Genomic DNA, 20,643 nt, shown 5'->3' with positions numbered 1-20,643 from the left:
TCTCAGCATCATACCATAGTTACTATGGACCAAACCATGGATGTAAAGGTCAGTTTTAACAGTTCCAGAAATACATTATGGTTCTTTTCGACTATACGAACCACGACTATGCAAACCATGATGTGCCATGAAACATATTCATAGGGCTCTGGATTAGCTTCCAAGCGTTAAAGCTCGCTTTTAGATAAAGGCTCTAGATAAACGCAGGCCTATAAGCTCACAATGCGTTGCAATGTGCTGTGAGCTTGAAGATCGGCTATTATTTTTGAATAATGATAATTTAATCATATTTTTTTGTTTTTTTAAACACTGAGGAAGGCCGACATTTTGATGACTTCATGTCATTCACACCGTGGCCATGGTTACACCCCCCCCCCCCCCCCCCCCCCATTTTTGCAGATCCGCAGATTCCACACTGATCTCATAAATTGCCTACAGTATATGATGGAAATCCGTCCTGGGTACGGAAAACTTTAACTCGTGTTGGGTGCAACTGGGTGCAATTGACGCATCAATTTTGTTTTGTGCAATCCAAAGGAAATAAAGACAATTCCCTGGAAACATCACGGTAACCACAGAGGAAAGGGTGCCAATTTAAAGATGATTATACTGTATGTTATAGGTGATTTGTCACCTATAACATTAGCTAAAAGATCAAAGTTTGAAATGGTATTTTAGATTTATAGATAGATTATTATAGATTATTTATAGATTTTTATGTCACTGATTTAATTGTCCATTTGTGTCTCAAGATACACTGTGTCCAAGATCCAGCTTTTAGTACAGCCACAAGTCTAGAAACCCTGCGGTTACGTTATATATTTTGTTTGTCCGGGCCGGGGTCTCCCAGGGGTCTGTAATTGGACCCCTCCCTTTTCCTACAACAAATCTCTTAGCAGATTTACAAACACACAATTCATTGCAACAAAAAAAAAGAAAAAAAAAAGGATAGATTAATCTATAAAACATAAAAAACATTACAACCGCAGGGTTTCTAAACATTAGTTGAAGTCCTAATCAATCATGTATCGCTGTTTCAAACACAAGTCAAAATAACTTATTTGGGTGAACAGAAAGGACTCCCAGTTCAGGATTAATCGGATACCCTGAAATACCTTGCAAATACTTAAATATAAACATCCCTTAGAAGTTAGGTTTCTTTGAGACTTCTGTGTCATAGTGACCCTGGCTATTTCATCCAGGAAGACCTTAAGAGGAAACACTAATTCATGTCTTTACTGTAAACACTAAACATATATGCCTCTTATACCATGCCCGTAGAGAATACTCGATTCTGATTGGCTGGAGATTGTGCTTATTTTCAGGTGGCTGCATAATTTACATTGCCTTGAAATTAATTATGCATAATTAAATAAAGTATTGAAGCTAATATTAGCAGCAATCTATCCATCTATTTCAATATAACGTTCAAAGGTTTGGGGTGTAATATAAAATGTTTGTGTTGATATAAGTTTTTAATATTTCTGTAAAAGATGGGACAATTATTGACTGTCAGTCGTAACTAAGGCTTCTCCTACTTGCTGGAGAAGTAAGGTAACATTTTAAGAGCATATTGCCCCAAAATATGAAACACTGCTTATATTTCAAATGCTAGTGGCCATGGTATAAGCAGACAATGAACTCAGATATGTGGTTATAGAAAAATAACTCTGCCTCAGCTTTGAATCTGGAAGATTTGCTTCCATATCATACATACCATTTTCATAACCACACAGCTCATCGTTATTATCCCTTTCATTTCGTTCCGTGTCATGAATTTGATATTTCCAATAATAAATACAGACATCATCTCATGTAGTGTCAGTGGTGCAGATTGAAACGTTTACTCTGCTGTACACCTTTATCACCTGTAAAAACATGACGACGGTGATAGTCACATGGGTGCACTTGTTTAGGCACTGCTAGTCAAACTCCAAGTCAGACAGGGCGGACCACGACCAGGCGTGCTGTGATAATCGGGTGCATGTGAAAAGCAGTCAGCACACATTAGGATTCCAATCTGTCGTCTCCTGATCGAGAGCCGAAACTGTAGTTGTAGCTGGTTAGTGGTTACCGACTAAAATCTGAATGAGCCCCGGCAACAGCTAGTCATGGAATGTTTATGTCTACACAGGAGTTGAGTGCACCCAATGTGTCACCAAAGCATTGCAGTGTCACTTGCTTCATACCGCTCCACTTTGGCTTATTTTCAAATCTATACAGTAGGCGGGGGAGGGGCTGAAAGTGTGTTACATTACTATTTAAACCTGAGTGGTGGAAGTGATCGTCCAAGCGGCATGATGTTCAGTCATACTCCTTCATGTTCAGTCATACTCCAACTCCATAGACTCTTCTAAAATTACGATGTTCTCCTGCACACAAACAATACAGGAATAAAGGAATAAACTAGGATAATGATACTGGATGATTGATATAAAAGGGTCAATGTAGGTATGTGGACCTCTAAGGACCAACATATATTAGAAGTAATAAATACAAATAGGAAAATATACACATATGGATGGACTGATGTGCATAAGACACATACAAATATTCCCAATGTCTAAGAGGACAAAATCCAGTTTAAGACAACACAAACTTTTGTAAAAAAAAATTACTGGATTATCATTAACCACGTAAACCCAACTTCATAATGACATGCCCAAAATGGGCATAAGAAATAGGTTCTTAATAACATCACTCACCCATCCTCCTTGTTTCTTCACCCATGGTGCAAAGTTCTCCATGTAGCGCTCAGCGTATCCCTGCATGCGCTGGGTGCCTGTGGCTGTCACCACGCGCCGTGATACTTCCATGGTGACGGCCACGCGCCGCAGCGTGGGACTGGCCGGTGCCGGCGTGAGACTGGCCGGTGCCGGCATGGGTGGAGGCGCCGTGGCCACCTCGCTGCTGGCGAAGGTGTCCAGGAGCTTGGCGAAGGACGGGTAGGAGAGACGGGTCAGTGAGGATCTCAGGAATTGATCTGACTGGATCTGATGAAAGAGGGACGAGAGGATAGGCTGTTGGGTAAGACAAAAGCAACGCATACAGGTGCATTTGATTGGACGACAGCCGACCGATCACGTGCATGTGTGTAAATGAAGACCTATATATACACTCTATGCCAAGCGGAGATAGGCATAACACAAAATAATCTGCAACTGCAATACACAAATATATCTGGTGTTAATATGCGCTACATAGATGCTCTGCGCGGCACATTCCTGAGCAGTGCACGGTAGGGGGACCATTGCCCGTCAGTGAATGACGAGATATCGGTCAACAAAGTAGAATGTACATACCTTCTTGTTGATGGCGTCCCCCTCCATAGACAGTACCTGGATCAGCTTCTGTAACACTGCCTCCTTGTCAGCTGTTGGAGAATGAAGTTACAGTTCAACAGTAGTGTTGCCAGATTTTGTGAGTTTGTTAACCCGCAACTACCAATATTTAAAATTGTCTTATAATAAGCAGACTTGGCAACAATGTTCAACAGCCATAACAACACAGGAGGGGTGACATGATTGCGATTGATTATAAATCGACCAATTTTTCACTAGTCCAAACGACTTGATCAGTGATCGGTCAAATTACCTGATCGCAAAATCTGATCTTTTATGACTCAATCGTTACCAAATAAAATGTTTTGTCTTAGCATCTGTCTGATGTACTGTATATTGAAGCACATAGCTGATATGCCATATAATATACTGTACTGAAACTGGTGGGCCTATTCTAGAGTTTAAGGAATGATGGGCCAAACCACAGGTCTATGCAAAAAGACAATTTTAACCAGTACAACCAGTACAGATACTGTTGTTTTCGGGAACATCCAATCAATCCTGAGGAAAAGAATCAGTGACTAGTATTCGCCCCAAAAATACGGATCGGAGCATCCCTACTGAACATTGACGTTAGTGCAACTGTATGTTTGTACGCTGCTTATAAAGTATTTTGCACACCTACAAAGATGACAGGTGCGTAGGAGAAGACCGAACAATGGCCCAAACGTACTGAAAGAAAAAACTCCTGCACACTGTCCGCAAATGCAAGAAATATATTTTATGGGATTCATCTTGTGTTTGTATTGCAATACATATACATGCAATACTTGATGTGCAACAAAGTAGTCATGTCTTTTGTGAAGTGTGTGTTGTCAAAGTACATAGGCGTGCGTGCGTGCTCACCAGGTGAAGGGTTGTCAGCGGGTGCAGGCTTGGGCGGACTTGGCAGGGGTCCGGGACTGGGTCTCTTTATTTTCTTTATACTGTGGGACCTCTGGGCCAGCTTGCCCAGCCTCTCTGCCACCTCCTCATAGAACTCTAGAGGGTGATCTACAAAGCACGACAATACACCTTCCTATCAGCGCTTGACAAACAAGGAGAGATTTGATACATCTGAATAAAGAAAGACTGCGACGCCGTGCAAGTAACCTTAAGCTACATTCAAATATAGATTGTTCGAGCAGAGCGATTACATACGTACAAAGTCATCACACAGCATTTCATGCTTTTCTCTCCTGATCAGCGATACGGGTCTTATACACACAATGATATACTATACAGACATGAGGTGACATGAGGCCCGAGTGGCCAATGGCCATTATAAACAAGAGCACAAACAATTAGTACGGGTCTTGTGCCTTTTCTGTTATTTTGGTCTATGGTAGACCGTGAAGACCTCTACTTTGTTGTACTGATTATATATATTTTGAATTATTAAAATGGATAAGTTCTGATAGTTATTGAATCGCTCATTTCGATTGACTGTTGCAGCCCTAGTTTCTATCATAAGACGATGGAGATCACTCACTGGGAGAGACGGGGGACGTGACGGGCTCTGGGACTCTAGGACGTATATCCAGCGATGTGGGCCTCTGAGGACGGCCATCTTCTTTCTCTTTGTCCTCCTTCTTGTCTTTGTCCTCCTTCTTGTCTTTGTCCTCCTTCTTGTCTTTCGACTTGATGATCTTGAAGAAGTCAGAGATCTGCTTCCGGAGCTTCTTCTTCTTCTTCTTCACCTTCTTCGGTCCCTTGGCGCTGTCATCCTCTGACGATGTCGAGGATGGAGACATGAAGTCGCTCTGCGAATGGAAACGACAAAATCGTTTACAGTTCAAAATTATGCGAAAAATACAACTGCTCAAAAGCTCACTTTGAGAATTGCCTTCATAATCAACATCATGAAAGGCTGGAACACAAAGATAGCACAGGAGTGAGTTTACATTGTGTACATACCATAACAATCTGTAGCGTAAGCGGTGAATTATTACACTTTCATTAACACTGTAGGTGTTGCAATATCTCACAGAAATAGTCCAGCTTTGAGGGATGTGTTTGTGACCGTCACGGTACTAAACAACAAAAAAAAACCTTTTTCAAAGAAGTAAGAATGGATTTCTAAGAAAATAACGTAATGACTTTCCTCTGTCTCATGGATCTCAAAAAGAGCTGGTTAAATCGTTCTCTAAGCTTAAGACAGAGGGGTGCACAAGCAGAGACGGATAGTCTTAAGGATGTTTCAAGACACGCGGCTTAAGTACTTGGGGAAACTAAAGTCCACTCTAGACAAGCTCACTACTAAGGAAACTAGCTGGAAAATCAATCCAGGAGAAATAAATGTAATTAAATACATACAATTCTGATTTATGGATCAAAACAAATCAAAAACAAAACATGACGAGAGAAGAGATGTATAAGCAACTGACTGAAGTGGAGAGGGCACAGAGAATTGACACCTATCTGCCAGATGGGCGACCCAGATCCAGTGTCACCAAGCTATTTAGATATAAGAAATGGAAGACACTTTTAAAAGGGCAAAAAGCCTCAGATTTTAAGATCTTCATCCACAATGATTTCTCAGAAATAGTACGCCTGAAATACATGGACATATTCCCCCTTCTTCTCCAAGACCACAAAAAAGTGAACATTGCATTCCACAAATATGATCAGCTGATTTCCCACCCCGTCTCGCAGGCCTGCTGCAAGCGAGGCTGACTTCTTTGAAAACTGTTTAAACCTTTCGGACCAGCAGAATGCACCAGGCACTTGCCCGGTGGGACCAGTGAATATAATGCCTTGAAAACAATTTAATTGTTTAAGGGAAATCATCTGCATTACGTGAGCCTGACGTCATATTGGAATCAAAGGCAGAGCTGTGTGCATAGCCGTCTGATGTCTGTGTGCAGTGCTCTGCCTCCGGACCTCAGCGTACCTAACAAATTTCCTTTGGGATTAATAAAGTATCTACCCACCTAAAGTATCTATCTGGCTGCAAGCAGTTCAGTGTTTACTCACTCCCACGTCCCGCGATACATACACGCCACGTTCGTGTACTCCTCATCTCTTAACATTTCCTGAGGGTGTGGGTGAGAAAACACTGATCGAGGATCTCATAACAAATTGCATTTGTGTGAGCTTGTAGATCGGCATTTTTACCATTGTACCACAGCAATTCATGATTATACACTTCAGGTTGCATTTTAGACAACACATTATCGGGAGAGAAGTTAGAGAACATGACATTGAAAGTCATAGAAAAGGAAATAAAAAAGTAACGTTAGAGTCTCGACTCAAAGAGACCTGAAAATACTAGCATCAGCACTAGTACAACACTCGACTATGGCTGCACTTCCTGCCTGGTATGCTAGCCCTTATATCCTCAAAACAAAGCTAGACATCTCAAAACAAAATGATTCATCGCTAAACTACATAACTCAGCAATCCATCTCCCAGGGGTCCAGCACATATATTATGAGGATAGACCCCTTTGTGTTACCGGCTGATACCTACAATAAGCCATTCCCGACCTACCTCATGGACACCTATAGGTATTACAACAGAGGGAGCTCTATAAACTTTGTACCATGTCAATTTAACAGCTGTAAGGGCAAGAGCACCTTCTTATACTCAGCAGCTGCAATGTAGAATGTGCTTCCTAAAAGTCCATGGTCTCAAAGGACAAATTTAAAGACTTGCGTTTGATATTAGGTTTATCTTACTTACTTTTTATAGGAAATATATCTTTATATAAATATAATAATCCTTATAGGTTTTACTTTCTTGTCTGCATATATCTCTATTTTTGTTTAATGGAGAAGCCCCGCACCCCACCTAGTAAGAGTTCATACCACTAAAGGCTAAAGTCCTTTCTATAGCTAACCTGGGTTCAAATCCAACTCGCTTTGCATCCCCCTTTTTTGTCTGTCAAATACTGGATTTTGCTGTGTAGAAATGTACTTCACTTAAGAAACCTCATCCTACATATGCACATATGTTTTGGAAATGTACAAAGTGTTTTGGAAATTAGAATAAGGTGAAGAATTAGCTGGATACTTTGATTGGATACAATTTGGACTCGTCACCTCTCCAGTGTGTACTAGAACCTAAGGTATCCTGTGCATGGAACAGACAACAGTAAAGTAATCACAAATTCACAATACACTTATACATACTGTAGCAAGAAACACCATACTCAAAGTAATGAGTGTGGTACCGCTGGAGAAACTGATATCCTCTGTGATAATGCCTGGAAAGGTTAAAGGTTAAAGGGTATGGCAGCCAGTCTTTGATGCAGTGGACCCCTCTAGACCGTGTGAATCTCGTTTACGTCCGAGCATAGGCATGGCAACGCCCCGCCTGCCTGTGATTGGCCTACCGACACTGCCCGTTTTGACTGTCCTCCGATACACGAGGTTACTCCGTGGTGAGATTGAGAAATAAATAATACAAGAGAATAACAGAATAAAACTTTTATTTTTGTAGAAGAGGCAAACTAATATTGTTTATGCCGTTTGCTTTGATTGAATAATTGATTGAACACGTACGTGTGATTATTGTGTATCAATCTAATTATAGTAAACTAATACTATTACACTAAAAAGGATAAAGATGAAGGGAAAATAGAACTTTTTATAGTACAATAATGTTTCAAGTTTACACATACAAATAAATTACACAATAATCAACACAAACACTTTATTTTAGAACACACACAAATCATATTACGGTGTGCATGTTCAATTATTCCATCAAAGCAAACAGCAAAAACAATATTAGTTTGCCTCTTCTACAAAAATAAAAGTAGTTATAGTTCTCTTGCATCATACCATACTACTACTGTTCCCACCACGGAGTAACCTCGCATCAGACTATCCAGCATAGTTTATCCACCTCGGAGGACAGTCAAGACGGGCAGTGTCGGTAGGCCAATCACAGGCAGACGGGGCGTTACCATGCCTCTGCCATGCCTATGCTCGGACGCAAACGAGATTCACGCCTCTAGACCAGTGATTACTTTTTTGGAAGTAACCACTGGTTACCACTGGGATGCATATTAGTTTAGACTAGTCATTGGTGAGACATGGGTTAAGGTTAGGTTTAGGTGTGCTGCCCTGTGGGAGGATAGGGTGAGGGTTTGAGATAGGTTGTAGTTGTAGGACTAATGACTGGTCTAACCATTGACTAGTCTAAACCAAAAACTGTCTAAACTAAGTACTGCACCCCCCTCCCTCCCCCCCCCCCCACATGGAAATGAAATACTGTACATGAACACCTATTCTTTATGGCATAAAGAATAGTTTTATGCAACATATGTTATGCATATATGTTGCATGCTCCACATATATGAACTTGAATGTGGCATATATGCAGCATAGGCTATATTCTGCATTAATATACTTGCCATAATATGTTCATATATTTAAAATAAATCCATAGCACCATATACTTTTCATGTCACCGACCCCCCAGAAGGGGGTGCATGCGCCACAGTTTGGGAATCCCTGCTCTAGACTGCGCTTCAATGTACCTTATTGAACAGTATATGTGAAAGCTGGAATTCACAATCATATCAAATCGGTGGTGTACATTTTTGTAATTTTTTGTGTTAGGCGTGTTAGGCTGCGCAACAGTGACACTTGGTGGTGAAAAAAAACACTATTTCGGTGCTCGGATGGACCCAGCCAGCCAGGGACACACATTGCTGGGCAATGGAGTGGCTGCACCAAATGGTTGGTTCTATCAAGTTAAGTTTTCAAACTGTATACTACAACTGAACAAATGTGAAATGTCAGAACCTCAATAAGAAACATTGGAAAAGAAACGTCATCCTTACCTCGAGTTGATCCCTGATATGCTGCACAGCAGCGCTGACGCCGTTCTGCTGTCCATCTCTCTCCAGGGTGCTGTGTGAGGACTGAAGGAGGCCGCCATCTTTGGCGGGGCGGAATACGGCGGTTGGAATACGCTTGACCAGCTTCTTGATGGTTCTCCTCCTCTCGTCCGGCGAGCCGTCGTCCTCATCCTGAGAATGTCGTCTGTGATGTGGGAAGTATAAAGGCACAAGAATTAGGTGCCAACTTGAGATGCACCATTATGTCAAAGCAGAGGGAAGTGATGTTAATGACATACTGTATGAGAGAGATAAGTCAAGGTTAGTTTGATGACATCTGATTGAAGTTAAAGTTGGATCTTTTCAAATAAAAATGGATGCGATAGATAGGCCTGTCACAATAATTACAAAATAGCCTAATCGCAATTATTTGAGATGATAATTATTTTGCATAATTATCACAATCGAAAATTGAAAAAGATTCATAGTATACATTTTCAAAACATTTCCAAAAATAGCAGATCTACAAACGCATCACAAGCTTGTAGATCAGCCATTTCCAAAAAGTTTTTAGATGCAATTTAGGTTGAAGAGATGAGTCAGGATATATCTGGTGAATGTACCTATATTTGTGGGGATCTTTGTAGGTGCCTCCAACCCTTCCAGGTCTCTCATCCAAGGGGATAGATAGGCTATTCCAGATGAAGGCTTTGAGCACCAGCCGGGTTTCGGCCTTGATCTCCACCAGGGAGATTGATGAGACAGAGGACAGAGAAGAGACAGAGGTGCGGCGATCTGTGGTTTCTTCTGACATGGCTGAAGGAGAGGAACACAGAGTGACACAGTGAAGCACGAACCTAATTTCTTTTCTGAAAAACACAGAGTGTAATTTCCGGTTCACACTCCATCTCCTGAGACACTGGACATTGGAAATGTAAATGCACATGATGGAATGTGCTTGACGGAATAGCTTAGTAGACGTTTATAAAGCCTCCGGCAGCAGACAGGATAGCGACTGACTCTGTACAAAACTACAAATGCAAGCCTTTTTAGACAGTTTGTCACGCAAACTGGCCACCTGTGTTCTAGCTACACCTTTCATCTTTTTTTTAAATGACACTTTTGGCACCAATTATCTTTTCAGGTCTGGACTTTACCATCCTAGGGGGTTGGTTATCGTCTGCGCCCGGTCGCATTTTGCCCGAAGTATCGGCCCCCTTGCCCACAACTCTTTGTTGTTCACCCTCCTGACCCCCTCCCCTGGCATCTCCAGCCCAGACCCCGTCACCCTTCAACAGCTGCCGTTGTTCTTGCTCATCATCTGTCCCCAATGCACTTCTGAACTCCGTTCAACTCGGAGAGGGACAGAGACATAATACAGATTAGCAGTTTTGTTGAGCAATCCCACAGGTGCTTTCGATGAAGGGGCAAGTGAGTTTAGAAGAACTGGGTTGGGAAGGAGAGAGTGCAGGGAAAACGGGCCGTGACACTCAGAGGGAAGGAGTATATGGCGAAGGCATTTCAGTAGGGAGTGGCTGCAGTGTCTGGAGAGATGGGAGTGTGTGTATGTAAAGGCAGGGGTTGGTGCGACGGGCCATGGCTGCCGGTGCAGGGGAGCAGGGTGATGGAATGAGTCTAGGTTATTTTCTGCCATTACAGTGACAAACAAAAACAGACTTATTACAACAGTTTTGCAATTGCTTTGTGACTCAACTAATGAACCTTTAACAGATTACTCAATTACAATACAGCCCACTTTTAGGTCCTGACTCAAACCCGAATGAATATATTTGGATCAGACCGGAGTGGAATATTCTATTCCAATTGAGGCGTTTGTTTACAACTTTACATGAGCATATTTTTATTCTCAATGAGCTGTCATTCTAAGTGGAATATACCTACATCCATGTAAACAGTCACTGGCTGAGAGACACTAGACTAGACATAAAAGTATGCTGCAAATTTACATTAAATAGATTTCCCTTTAGAAATCTTAAATCTATTCTTTGCACTGTCTTGTCCTGTTTTGCACTTGTCCTAATGTTGTTGTAACTGCACTCTGCTGTCCCACCAAACCTAATTCCTAACATGTTTACATGTCATGACAATAAAGTCTTCTGATTCTGCTGTGTGACTGTGAAGGAAGGATGTGGCGATTAATTTTTGACTGATCCGTTCAGCAGCAACCACTTGCAATATGGGGTTAATCAGTGACTGTATCCCAAACATAAAGGTCACACAACAGTCATGACCCATTCTAGGTTGCGGTGCGTACCCGTTTTTGTGTGTGCAATCTTTTTCTTTAAGTTTCCCCATAAGCTCCCTCTCTCTCTCTCTCTCTTCAGAAATTTATAAAAGATTTTCAGGGGGAAAAAATTGCTACAAGCTTAGAACACACATTGGGACACTTGCAATGTTCACTCTTTTTTAAATATGGCTTGAGTGATTCATTCACAATGTATCCATTTTAAGTTTGGGCCCTGGAAAGACACTATATTTCTCTTTTGGGTCTCGGGCTGATATGGTTTGGGAAAGCCTGATTTAAATCACAGTATCATAGTGATAAGCCGGCACAAAGATATATCCCACAGAATGGCACAGCCAGCCAGGTGAAGTGGAAGCAACACACAAAAAATACTCGACGATCCAGTTGGTCAACATTTCACACATAATGTATCTAGACTCACGGCATGCCTAACGCTCCAGATATAACATTTGGGACCTTGCTGAGCCTGAGTGCTGATGTTTCATTACATGTGTGTGTACTTACACACTAAGGTTTTCACTACACAAACTCAAGTCTAATTAATTACAACTAAAAGACATTACAGTGTTGGGGACTGGATTTTGGAAGGGAAAACTCCCATGAACTTGGGTAGGTGCAACCATGCAACATGTTTGATAACACAATTACATGGTGAATTACATGGTGAATTGCTATCAGCTATGACTATGCCCCAGACAGGCTAATAAAGTCATGCCTTGAGGCTACCATGGATAGAATGATTTTATAATGGTGTGTCCTATAAAACAGATATGCTATGCAGTCTTGACCATCAGCAAATGTTGGTGTGTGTGTGTGTGTGTGTGTGTGTGTGACTGTGTGTGTGTGTGTGTGTGTGTGTGTGTGTGTGTGTGTGTGTGTGTGTGTGTGTGTGTGTGTGTGTGTGTTATCTGGTATGGCTCCATAGAAACCACTATACTACAGGAACCACACCCTTCACCTAACAACAGTATCAGTATGTCACAAGTCTTGTGATACACATGTAGTGAAATCCCCAATATTAATTTAGACATTTTTAACTCGAACATTGTACAGTAAGTATACACTTTGAAAGTATACACATGACGCTCGTACATGACAATTATGACTGTCGTGTTTCAGGGCTAGAATTGCCCCCATTATGATTTTACTGTGATATCACTCACATTAAGCTGCTGCTATAAAGCTTCAAAGTTTCACCTTATTGAATTAGATTAAAGACATGTGAATTTCTGAAATGAATTATTTGTAATGCAGTGTGGTGGATTCTGAATTCTGAATGTAATTCGTTACCCAATATCAAAGACCTGCCGCCATCCATGACATCAAGCACATACATACATACTGTTGTCTTACACCAGGAATGGTAAATCAAAACTAACTGGACTTGTACAATGTACATTAATGAAACAATAAAAGTTGAATTGTTGTCACCTGCTGCTGCTGTGTGCCCGCAGGACTCAATCACTGCTCTCCAAACTTCACCGAGGAACTTCATTCATCACGGCTGTTTGCATGAACACCTAAACACGCACTAACTGGATCTATACTGTATGTACTGTATGCATCTACAGATAAATAACACGAATGAATGCAGCCCCTTAACTTCCGAGTCGTCAGTCAGGTTTTAAACGCCGACCGCCGACGGACAGACACGGAATTACATTGCCGGGGGTGGGCTACGCTAGCTAAGGTAGCTTGGCTAGCTAATCAAGATGTCCAGCAGGTAAAGTTTTGATAAAGTTCGAGTAACTTTATGAAAGGACATGGTGCCGCCGGCCGGTCGTTAATGCTCTACGTGTTACAGCAAGCAATTACCTCCACATTCCAGTTAGAGCGGTTGTCCGTGTTTTAAAAGGAGATTAATAACTTGTTTGAATGAGACAATGAGTGCCCCAGGACGCGCCGGCCGGCCGGACAATTTCACACGGCCGTGTTATGTTGTTGGCATGCAACAACACACGTAGTGCGCATGCTCTGTTTCGCGTAACCTCGCCCACCAGGCTTGTGTTGTGCGAGGGTGTCGCTGGTCAAAAAGAACAGATCTACAAGCGGAGGTGCGACGAGTTGACGACGCGTTGTCAGCTTGCAGATCTGTTTTTTTGTTTGGTCAGAGGTGGAGGTGAGGTGGGGTCTAGCTCTGGTCCATAGCTCTAATGCCGTTGCAATGCATTCATTCTAATCTAAATGCAACGGCATTGAGATCATATGGTTAGCTGGACCACAGCTAGGTGGGGTCCATCATCATGGCATCAGCATCCAGATCTCAATGCCATGCAGGTGTTTTGTGGTCAGTCACTTGAGGGATTGTTTTATTGTGGTGTACCGTGTTAGAGGCTGGATTGCAGAGAGTAGACTAGAGTATGACCCACCGAGCCTAGTCCTTCCATGCACCAGAAGTTAGTTCTGGAGCAGTTTCTAATTGCAGCCATCCGTGTAGGTGCCCTTTGAGGGCGGTTTTGAAGGAGTCAAGGGATTCGCATGTCTTAATGACTGTTGGTAGGGCGTTCCACATTTTGGTGGCATAGGAGCAAAAATAATTTAGTCCGTTGTTTGTGCCGAATCTGGGTTGCACATGGTTAGTTGAACTCCCTCTGGTGTTGTGGGTGTGGACTTTGTTGACATTAAGGAAGTATTTAGACAGGTACATGGGTATCTTGGTGGTGTATCGAATCTTGTGGACCAGACCCATTGCAAGATGCAATCCTTGTGTTGGTAACACATGGATGTCAAAGTAATACTTAAAATGTTGGTACATTCCACAAAAGAGGCAGTACTTGTGTTGTGTATTGCGGATGCAATGCATTTTGAGCTTGTAGGGTGGGCGATATTGTGATAAATATCGTCGAGACGATACAGTGTCTCCACGATGTCATTATGCCGTTTCAGAGATTTCGTACATGTCGTGATACAGTGAATGCACATTCTATGATTTGAAGTTCTATACCTTAATTTATACTTCTGTAGAATGATGGTTTTGTTCACCAAAAATAATACGTATTTTGGTCTAAATGGTCTTGTACTGCTTTTTCTTTTAGTTTTTATTACCTTGTAAGTGGTTGTACTGTTAAGTAACTTGAACAATAACCATAAAAACCTGCAAGAAAGAATATCGTGATAATATCGTGTATCGTGATACTGCTTGAAAGAATATTGTGATATTATATTTTTCCATATCGCCCACTGTAACTGCTATTTTCGGTTCATTCTACCATATTATGCTTGTTGTGCAGGACTGGATTACACATAAAACTCCTCCAAAATCAAGCATTAGGCCATGAAAACACCAACATACATCATATATTTTCATTAAAACTTTCATGACATTCTTTTATTATGTCTGTCTCACAATAGTACTTTCAAAGTACAACATGGTTAACTACTATTTAATATGCTTTCTTTTCTCTTTTCATGCAGTGTGTAGGCTGTATGTTAAAAATTGTCTAGATTCTTAAGCTTTCATAATAATCTCTGTTATTACAGATGATCATAATAAGTGAAATAGTAAATATTTTACAAAACAAGAGGAATTTATCTGGCAAATTGAAACAATTTGCATTTAATATTTTTTAATAAAACATCTCACAATACAGTAGTAAAAGTAACAAAGCTTTCACAGATTGAACTAACCGATTTACACACTTACTTACTTACACTTACACACGTGTATAAGTATAAAGCAGACCCCACAGTTTTCCTATCTGTTCAACTGGAATGGATCCACGGATATTATAAATGTTGCAGGAGGATATATCTTTTCTCAGATGTAAGGGACTGTAAGGGAAACCTGAGGGGCCCTGACCACACTTTGAGAACCACTGATATACTAGGCAGGAGGGTGGGGATGTTGTATCCTGTTTCTGATCAGACATTCCTTTTGGGAAATATACACTGTTTGATAATATCACAATTTCACAGATTAATAGAAATATGTATGTTAACCAAATTAACAATGAATAGGCCACATCAAATTCAAGCCCCAATACTTTACAAAACAATGGTCCTCTATTACAGTTATACTTTCTCTGTGACCCCATGCATCAAATATCCTACTTTTGGGTCCCGCAGAACAATTCAGTTGTTTCATATCGCCATCATGTCCACGATACATGAAACAACACTGACTCACAAATACAGCACAGTGTTGTCAATTCTAAAGTGTTGTGCAATGACAACTTGAACAAATAGAACAGACAATAGACCAGAGCGCGTCTACAAATACAAGTCGCTACACTCTAAGAAACGGGAGGACACTCAGACAACCTGTGAGTCACACAAAAAGGCACCAGATGTCGTTCCTCCCGAGAGCGTACAAGCTTTACCAGAAGTCCTTTTTTATCGTTGTTTGATAGTTGATTTGTTTTTTAGTGATCCTCTTGTCCTCTTGTCTTAAATTGTAATAAACATCATGATTCATATTGTTATGCAATGATGTTTTCAAATAAACTTGAACATGAACAGATTACTGATATGAAAATGAGGAGCACCGCAGTTGAGCTTCTTCTCTCTCTCTCTCTCTCTCTCTCTCTCTCTCTCTCTCTCTCACACACACACACCACACACACACAAACGTGCAGCAAAATCCTCAGCACAGCCCCCCCCAAACCCTGCCCAGCGTCACCTCAATATCAAGACACTGGTACAAGGATTGGGAGAAACCAAACTAAGTAGAATAATATCGGAGTTTGTATCGTGGGAGTGGAAGAACCTACAGGAAAATAAAAGGGAGGGAGGGGGGGTATCAGTGACAGAACAGCAGTAACAAAATCAAACAGTGCAATTCAAAATAAAAGTTTTTAACTTGTGGTGCGTTTTTGCCCTCTTACCTCCTACTCTTGCAAAGCAATTTCCTCCCCTCCGAATGTCTCGTGTTGTCCGCTCCCCTCCTTCTCGTCTCGCTCTCAGACTTCTTTATTTTTAGTCTGCAGTGTGCATCAGGGACCCTTCCTGCCCTGTGTGCCCTCTGCTCCCTTTCTACCTCTCACTCTATGCTGCGCTCTCTCTATCTATCCCCCTGCCCTAGTGGCAACCCCCCTTCCCCCCCCCCCCCCCCCCCAAATCACTGTTCTTCTGAGCCAAGGGCCAATAGGGAGCCCGTCAGTGGGGCGAGGCACTTCCTCTGTGACAGGAAGCTAACAACAAACACCCAGAGACCGCAGAGAGAGAGAGAGAGAGAGAGGGAGCAAGTGCTTGTTGATGGCAGAGGGAGAGATGAAGAAAGGCAGATGTTTTGATTGCTTTTAGTGAATATTTTTGGGGTCAGGAAGAGGCCAGTGTTGAAAACCATAGCCTACTGTACATCCGTGGTTGTCAAAGTGGGGGCGGCGGGCCTTGTGTGGGAGGGTTCCAGGGGGTCCCTCGACTCCCCCGCAAAATGATTGGTAACTTTGAAAGGGTTATGGGGGTCCGTGGCCTAATGCACAGTAAACTGGGGGTCCTTCACATGAAAAGGTTTGAGAATCACTGCTTTGATGATTCATAGGTCCTATTGAAATTCTCCAGAATTTAGCTTAGATTCATTTTCCATTCATAGATCACTAAAAACTATGAGCCAAGAAGATTTAACTTCATGGGTAAGAGTCAGTGACCAATTCCTACTGTATTAAAACTATTTACTTTGTTGACAGGGGTATACCAGGGCTCTATATACTTCCAAATGCTTGCCTTTTATGACATTCCCAGAATTGGGGCGCTAGGGTTAATGTGGTTAATGGGTTAATAGTGCTTAGATGTTGAAGAGATAAGAGATAAGAGATAAGAGTTCTTCTACGTATTGTCGTGAATTGTTGATGATGTGCTTTATCCACCTATAATGGCTGGAAGGAGGACATGTTTATGCCATGCCATATAGAGGGACTTGCTTATTATTGTTCTGGAGTTGTTACAATGAAATGTACCTCTTATCTCCATATTTTAACTTTTTGTGTTATTTTGTAAATTAATGCCATACTTGATACTGATAGTATCAAAAGTAGCAGATCCACAAGCTCGAAGCATGGCACGAAAACGCACTCCGAGCTTGTCAATCTGCTACTTTTGCTATTTTTTTATTTGAATCCTGAAAAGTAACAGTTTTGGACATGATGTTTCCACTTGACAGATACACTCTGCACATCAGTGGCATACAATGTCATCAATGACATACATCATAGAACTACATAGGAACATTCCTTCTGTTCTTGGACTTCTGGAGTGAGAAACGTCAAGGGGGAGTCAGTGTCTTATGGATGTTTAACCACTATAAACTTCGACATAAGACAAATAGCGGAAATAGACGATCTGGGCAAAAAATCTTGCCTATTATGACATTCCCAAAATTGGGACACCAGGTTTAAAGTTTTTACTGATTTCAGCAAGCCACCGCCATTATTGTCATACGGTTCATACCAAAGAAAGAAAGAAAGAAAGAAAGAAAGAAAAGTAGGGATGATGCAGACGATGGAAGGATGAAGGGAGGAGTGCTGATTGAACGATAGTCATGGGTCGAGTTCGGACTTTGTAGATAAACAGTAGAACTGCTGGGGGTGTGTGTGTGGGGGGGGGGTGGGGGGTGGGGGGGCAGGGTCTTTGGGGGATAGTTGTACGTGACTATTTAACAGATTATCTCTGCTGTAGCATCCTCTCCACATGTCATTAACTCCAGCTTTAATTGGCTGGCATAACCATAGAAACTTGATTACAGTCTATGACCCTACATGGCCAGAGCCATGGGAGTTCTTGAATGAACAGGGATGAAGGGTGTGTGTGTGTGTGTGTGTGTGTGTGTGTGTGTGTGTGTGTGTGTGTGTGTGTGTGTGTGTGTGCGTGCGTGCGTACGAGTGAGAGATGAGAGATAGTTGTCTTTCATCCTGTGTGTGTGTGTGTGTGTGTGTGTGTGTGTGTGTGTGTGTGTGTTTGGTGGGAGGTGTGTGTGTGTGGGGGGGGGAGGGGGTGTAAAGTAACTAAGTACATTTATTCAAGTATGTTTTTTAATTACTGGAGTATTTCCAATGTTCAGTACTTTTCCTTCTACTCCACTAGAGATCTCAGAGAAAAATACTATTATGAAAACATTAGTTACTAGTTACTTTGTACATTTTAATTATTATCATAAAACATACAGTAACCATTTAAGCGCTAGCTATATATATCGGATATTTGAAAATATCCAGTCTACAAGCTCACAATGTGCCACCGCTGCCATGATACGCATTGTGAGCTTGTAGATCTTGTAGTTCTTTTGGATAATATGAGATGGAAGATTTCTGCATAATGAGTACTTTTACTTTTTGAATTTTAAGTAGGCTGCTACATTTCGATGCCAATACTTTTTTACTGTGTACAGTATTTATGCATTGTGGTATTTGATACTAAGTGAAAAATGTAGTACTTCATCCACTACTCTGCGTGCGTGTTTGTTGGTCTATCAGTCTGTACAGTATGTGTTGCAGGTCTCCTGCAAGAATCACATGTCAGTCAGAGCTTTATTCACAGTGGGTGTGGTGATATACTGTAGTTAGTAACAAAAACAGGAAATCCACAGGCACATATACAGGAAATGCTACTGTTAAGTGAGAGAGAGTGAGATAAACATGAAACCTTTATCTGAGAAGACTTTCTGGAAACTGAAAAGTGATTTGTTATGAAAAAATGCTCCTTTTGTATAAGCAAAACCTACCCAAATTATGAAGAGAATAACCTCTACTCACGTCAGAGATAGCCAAATCATCACACGAAAGCTTAAGTTTAAAATGTAGATTTTTGTTGTCGGTTTATTCTAGGTTTGTACAGTTTCACAAAAGGGAAATACATAAAAAAACCAGTAGTCATCTAATGACACCTGTTAACAGTACACTCAAATGCTCTTAAATACACGCAAAAATGTCACAATGCACTTACATTCACACACTCACCCATACGCATACGGTCACAGTGCTAATATTGTCCAGGTGAAATAGAGGAAGGGGTGGGAATTCAGTTTGAACAAAGGGACAGTGACACAAACCTGAACAAAAATAGGTCATCACAGCATGGCTATAAGCTACTATCCTTTATCACTAGTTGAGGTTATATTGTCTTTTCTCTTGATTGTCTTCGTAAGTTGGAGTTCTGCTTGATTGTCTTCAGCTTGACCATACAGTAGGTTATTGTTTAAATACTGTAAGATATGTCCTTTGTGTAGAGATTAAGTCCAGGCTGAGTCCATTTTAATGCTTGATTGTCACTGAATGCCTTGACTTTCACTGGTGACCCTGGCCTAGACAATAAAGATCCTCCATGTTAACTCTGAGTGTGCACAAATGGAACCAAATAGACCTGTAAGGATCCTTTTGGTTCCATTTTGTACACTCTCAGAGTTACACATGATCTGTAAGGGTCCATTTGTACACTCCCAGTGCAAAAACACGTAATGTTTATGATTGTCACTTCAGATCACGTTGCAGTCTATCATAACACATTTCTACCTTTTGGGCCAATGACCAAAGATGGTGAGAGAGCAACTTATCAACAAATGTGTGCAAAAGGACAAAGCTATCATTTGAATAGTATAACAAATGGAGTATCATCAATAACACATGTCCATTTGTCAAAATGTCACACCATGATCTTGTGAAGTATGCAGTTGTCTATATGGCTATTAGAGCTATTGCTGTGGATTAACAAAACTATTCCCAATTTAAAGTAGCTGTTACTGGTGATTCTGTAGCATCTGGTTGGCATTTGGTACTCTTACTGAGTGAAAAACGTTTCAAAACATACATTTGATATATTCTGCACATCAATCTCACACAGTATTCCCCATCTTGCACAAACGTGTTCTAACACAGCTAAGTGAAATATGAGTGAAATCTAAAACTGAAGCCTGAATGAGGTATGCTGTGTTGCATCATATATTTAGGATTAAAATGTATGGAATTCAAACCTATATAATTATAAAGCATTACATAAACAGCCAAATGAACCACAGACTGCAGTTCCAGACTATTTGAGAATGTTTTGAATGTGACAGAATACATAAAAAATTTAGTGTTATTGAAATGTGTCTTTACATATGGAGGCAGTTCACCTGAAGGTCAGATGAGTGCCAATTTCCTGTCTTCAAAGCATCACATTGCTGAGTCACATTGGTTGGATCGATTTCAGTTGTGCTGCATTATTTAAACATTGTGTTGAGTTTCTGTCCGTAGCCGAGTTTGTGTAGCACTCTAACTGCTATTAGAGATCATTTATACTTCGCCATAACAGCCATATTGTTCAAAAAAAAAAAAAAAAAAAACAATGTCAGTTTT

General features: G+C 41.1%; 1 protein-coding gene across 1 annotated transcript; it reads right to left on the bottom strand.

Annotated features, from left to right (window-relative positions):
* Positions 1-1,594: 1,594 nt before the first annotated feature.
* Positions 1,595-13,292, bottom strand: bcl2l12 (BCL2 like 12). The gene is made up of 8 exons (XM_083780889.1): positions 12,809-13,292; positions 9,735-9,927; positions 9,115-9,316; positions 4,813-5,083; positions 4,188-4,334; positions 3,303-3,373; positions 2,706-2,993; positions 1,595-2,372 (listed from the first exon to the last, which is right to left on the bottom strand). Exons 1-8 carry the CDS (start codon positions 12,870-12,872, stop codon positions 2,325-2,327), a joined length of 1,284 nt encoding a protein of 427 aa, XP_083637015.1. The 5' UTR covers positions 12,873-13,292; the 3' UTR covers positions 1,595-2,324.
* Positions 13,293-20,643: the final 7,351 nt, after the last annotated feature.

Source organism: Protomyctophum parallelum, assembly GCF_964188405.1.
Source record: "Protomyctophum parallelum genome assembly, chromosome: 13".
Taxonomy (NCBI): Eukaryota; Metazoa; Chordata; class Actinopteri; order Myctophiformes; family Myctophidae; genus Protomyctophum; species Protomyctophum parallelum.
Note: the sequence above shows the minus strand (reverse complement) of the source record. Positions and strands in the feature narration are given on the sequence as shown.

What these genes read in the sequence shown, in the direction of transcription:
- bcl2l12 (XM_083780889.1), bottom strand. Translation starts at nt 12,872, where the DNA reads ATGAAGTTCCTCGGTGAAGTTTGGAGAGCAGTGATTGAGTCCTGCGGG. An exon ending in ATATCAGGGATCAACTCGAG is followed by an intron (nt 5,084 to 9,114) that starts GTAAGGATGACG and finishes TTCCATTCGCAG; the next exon opens with AGCGACTTCATGTCTCCATC. An exon ending in CGCTGACAACCCTTCACCTG is followed by an intron (nt 3,374 to 4,187) that starts GTGAGCACGCAC and finishes ATTCTCCAACAG; the next exon opens with CTGACAAGGAGGCAGTGTTA.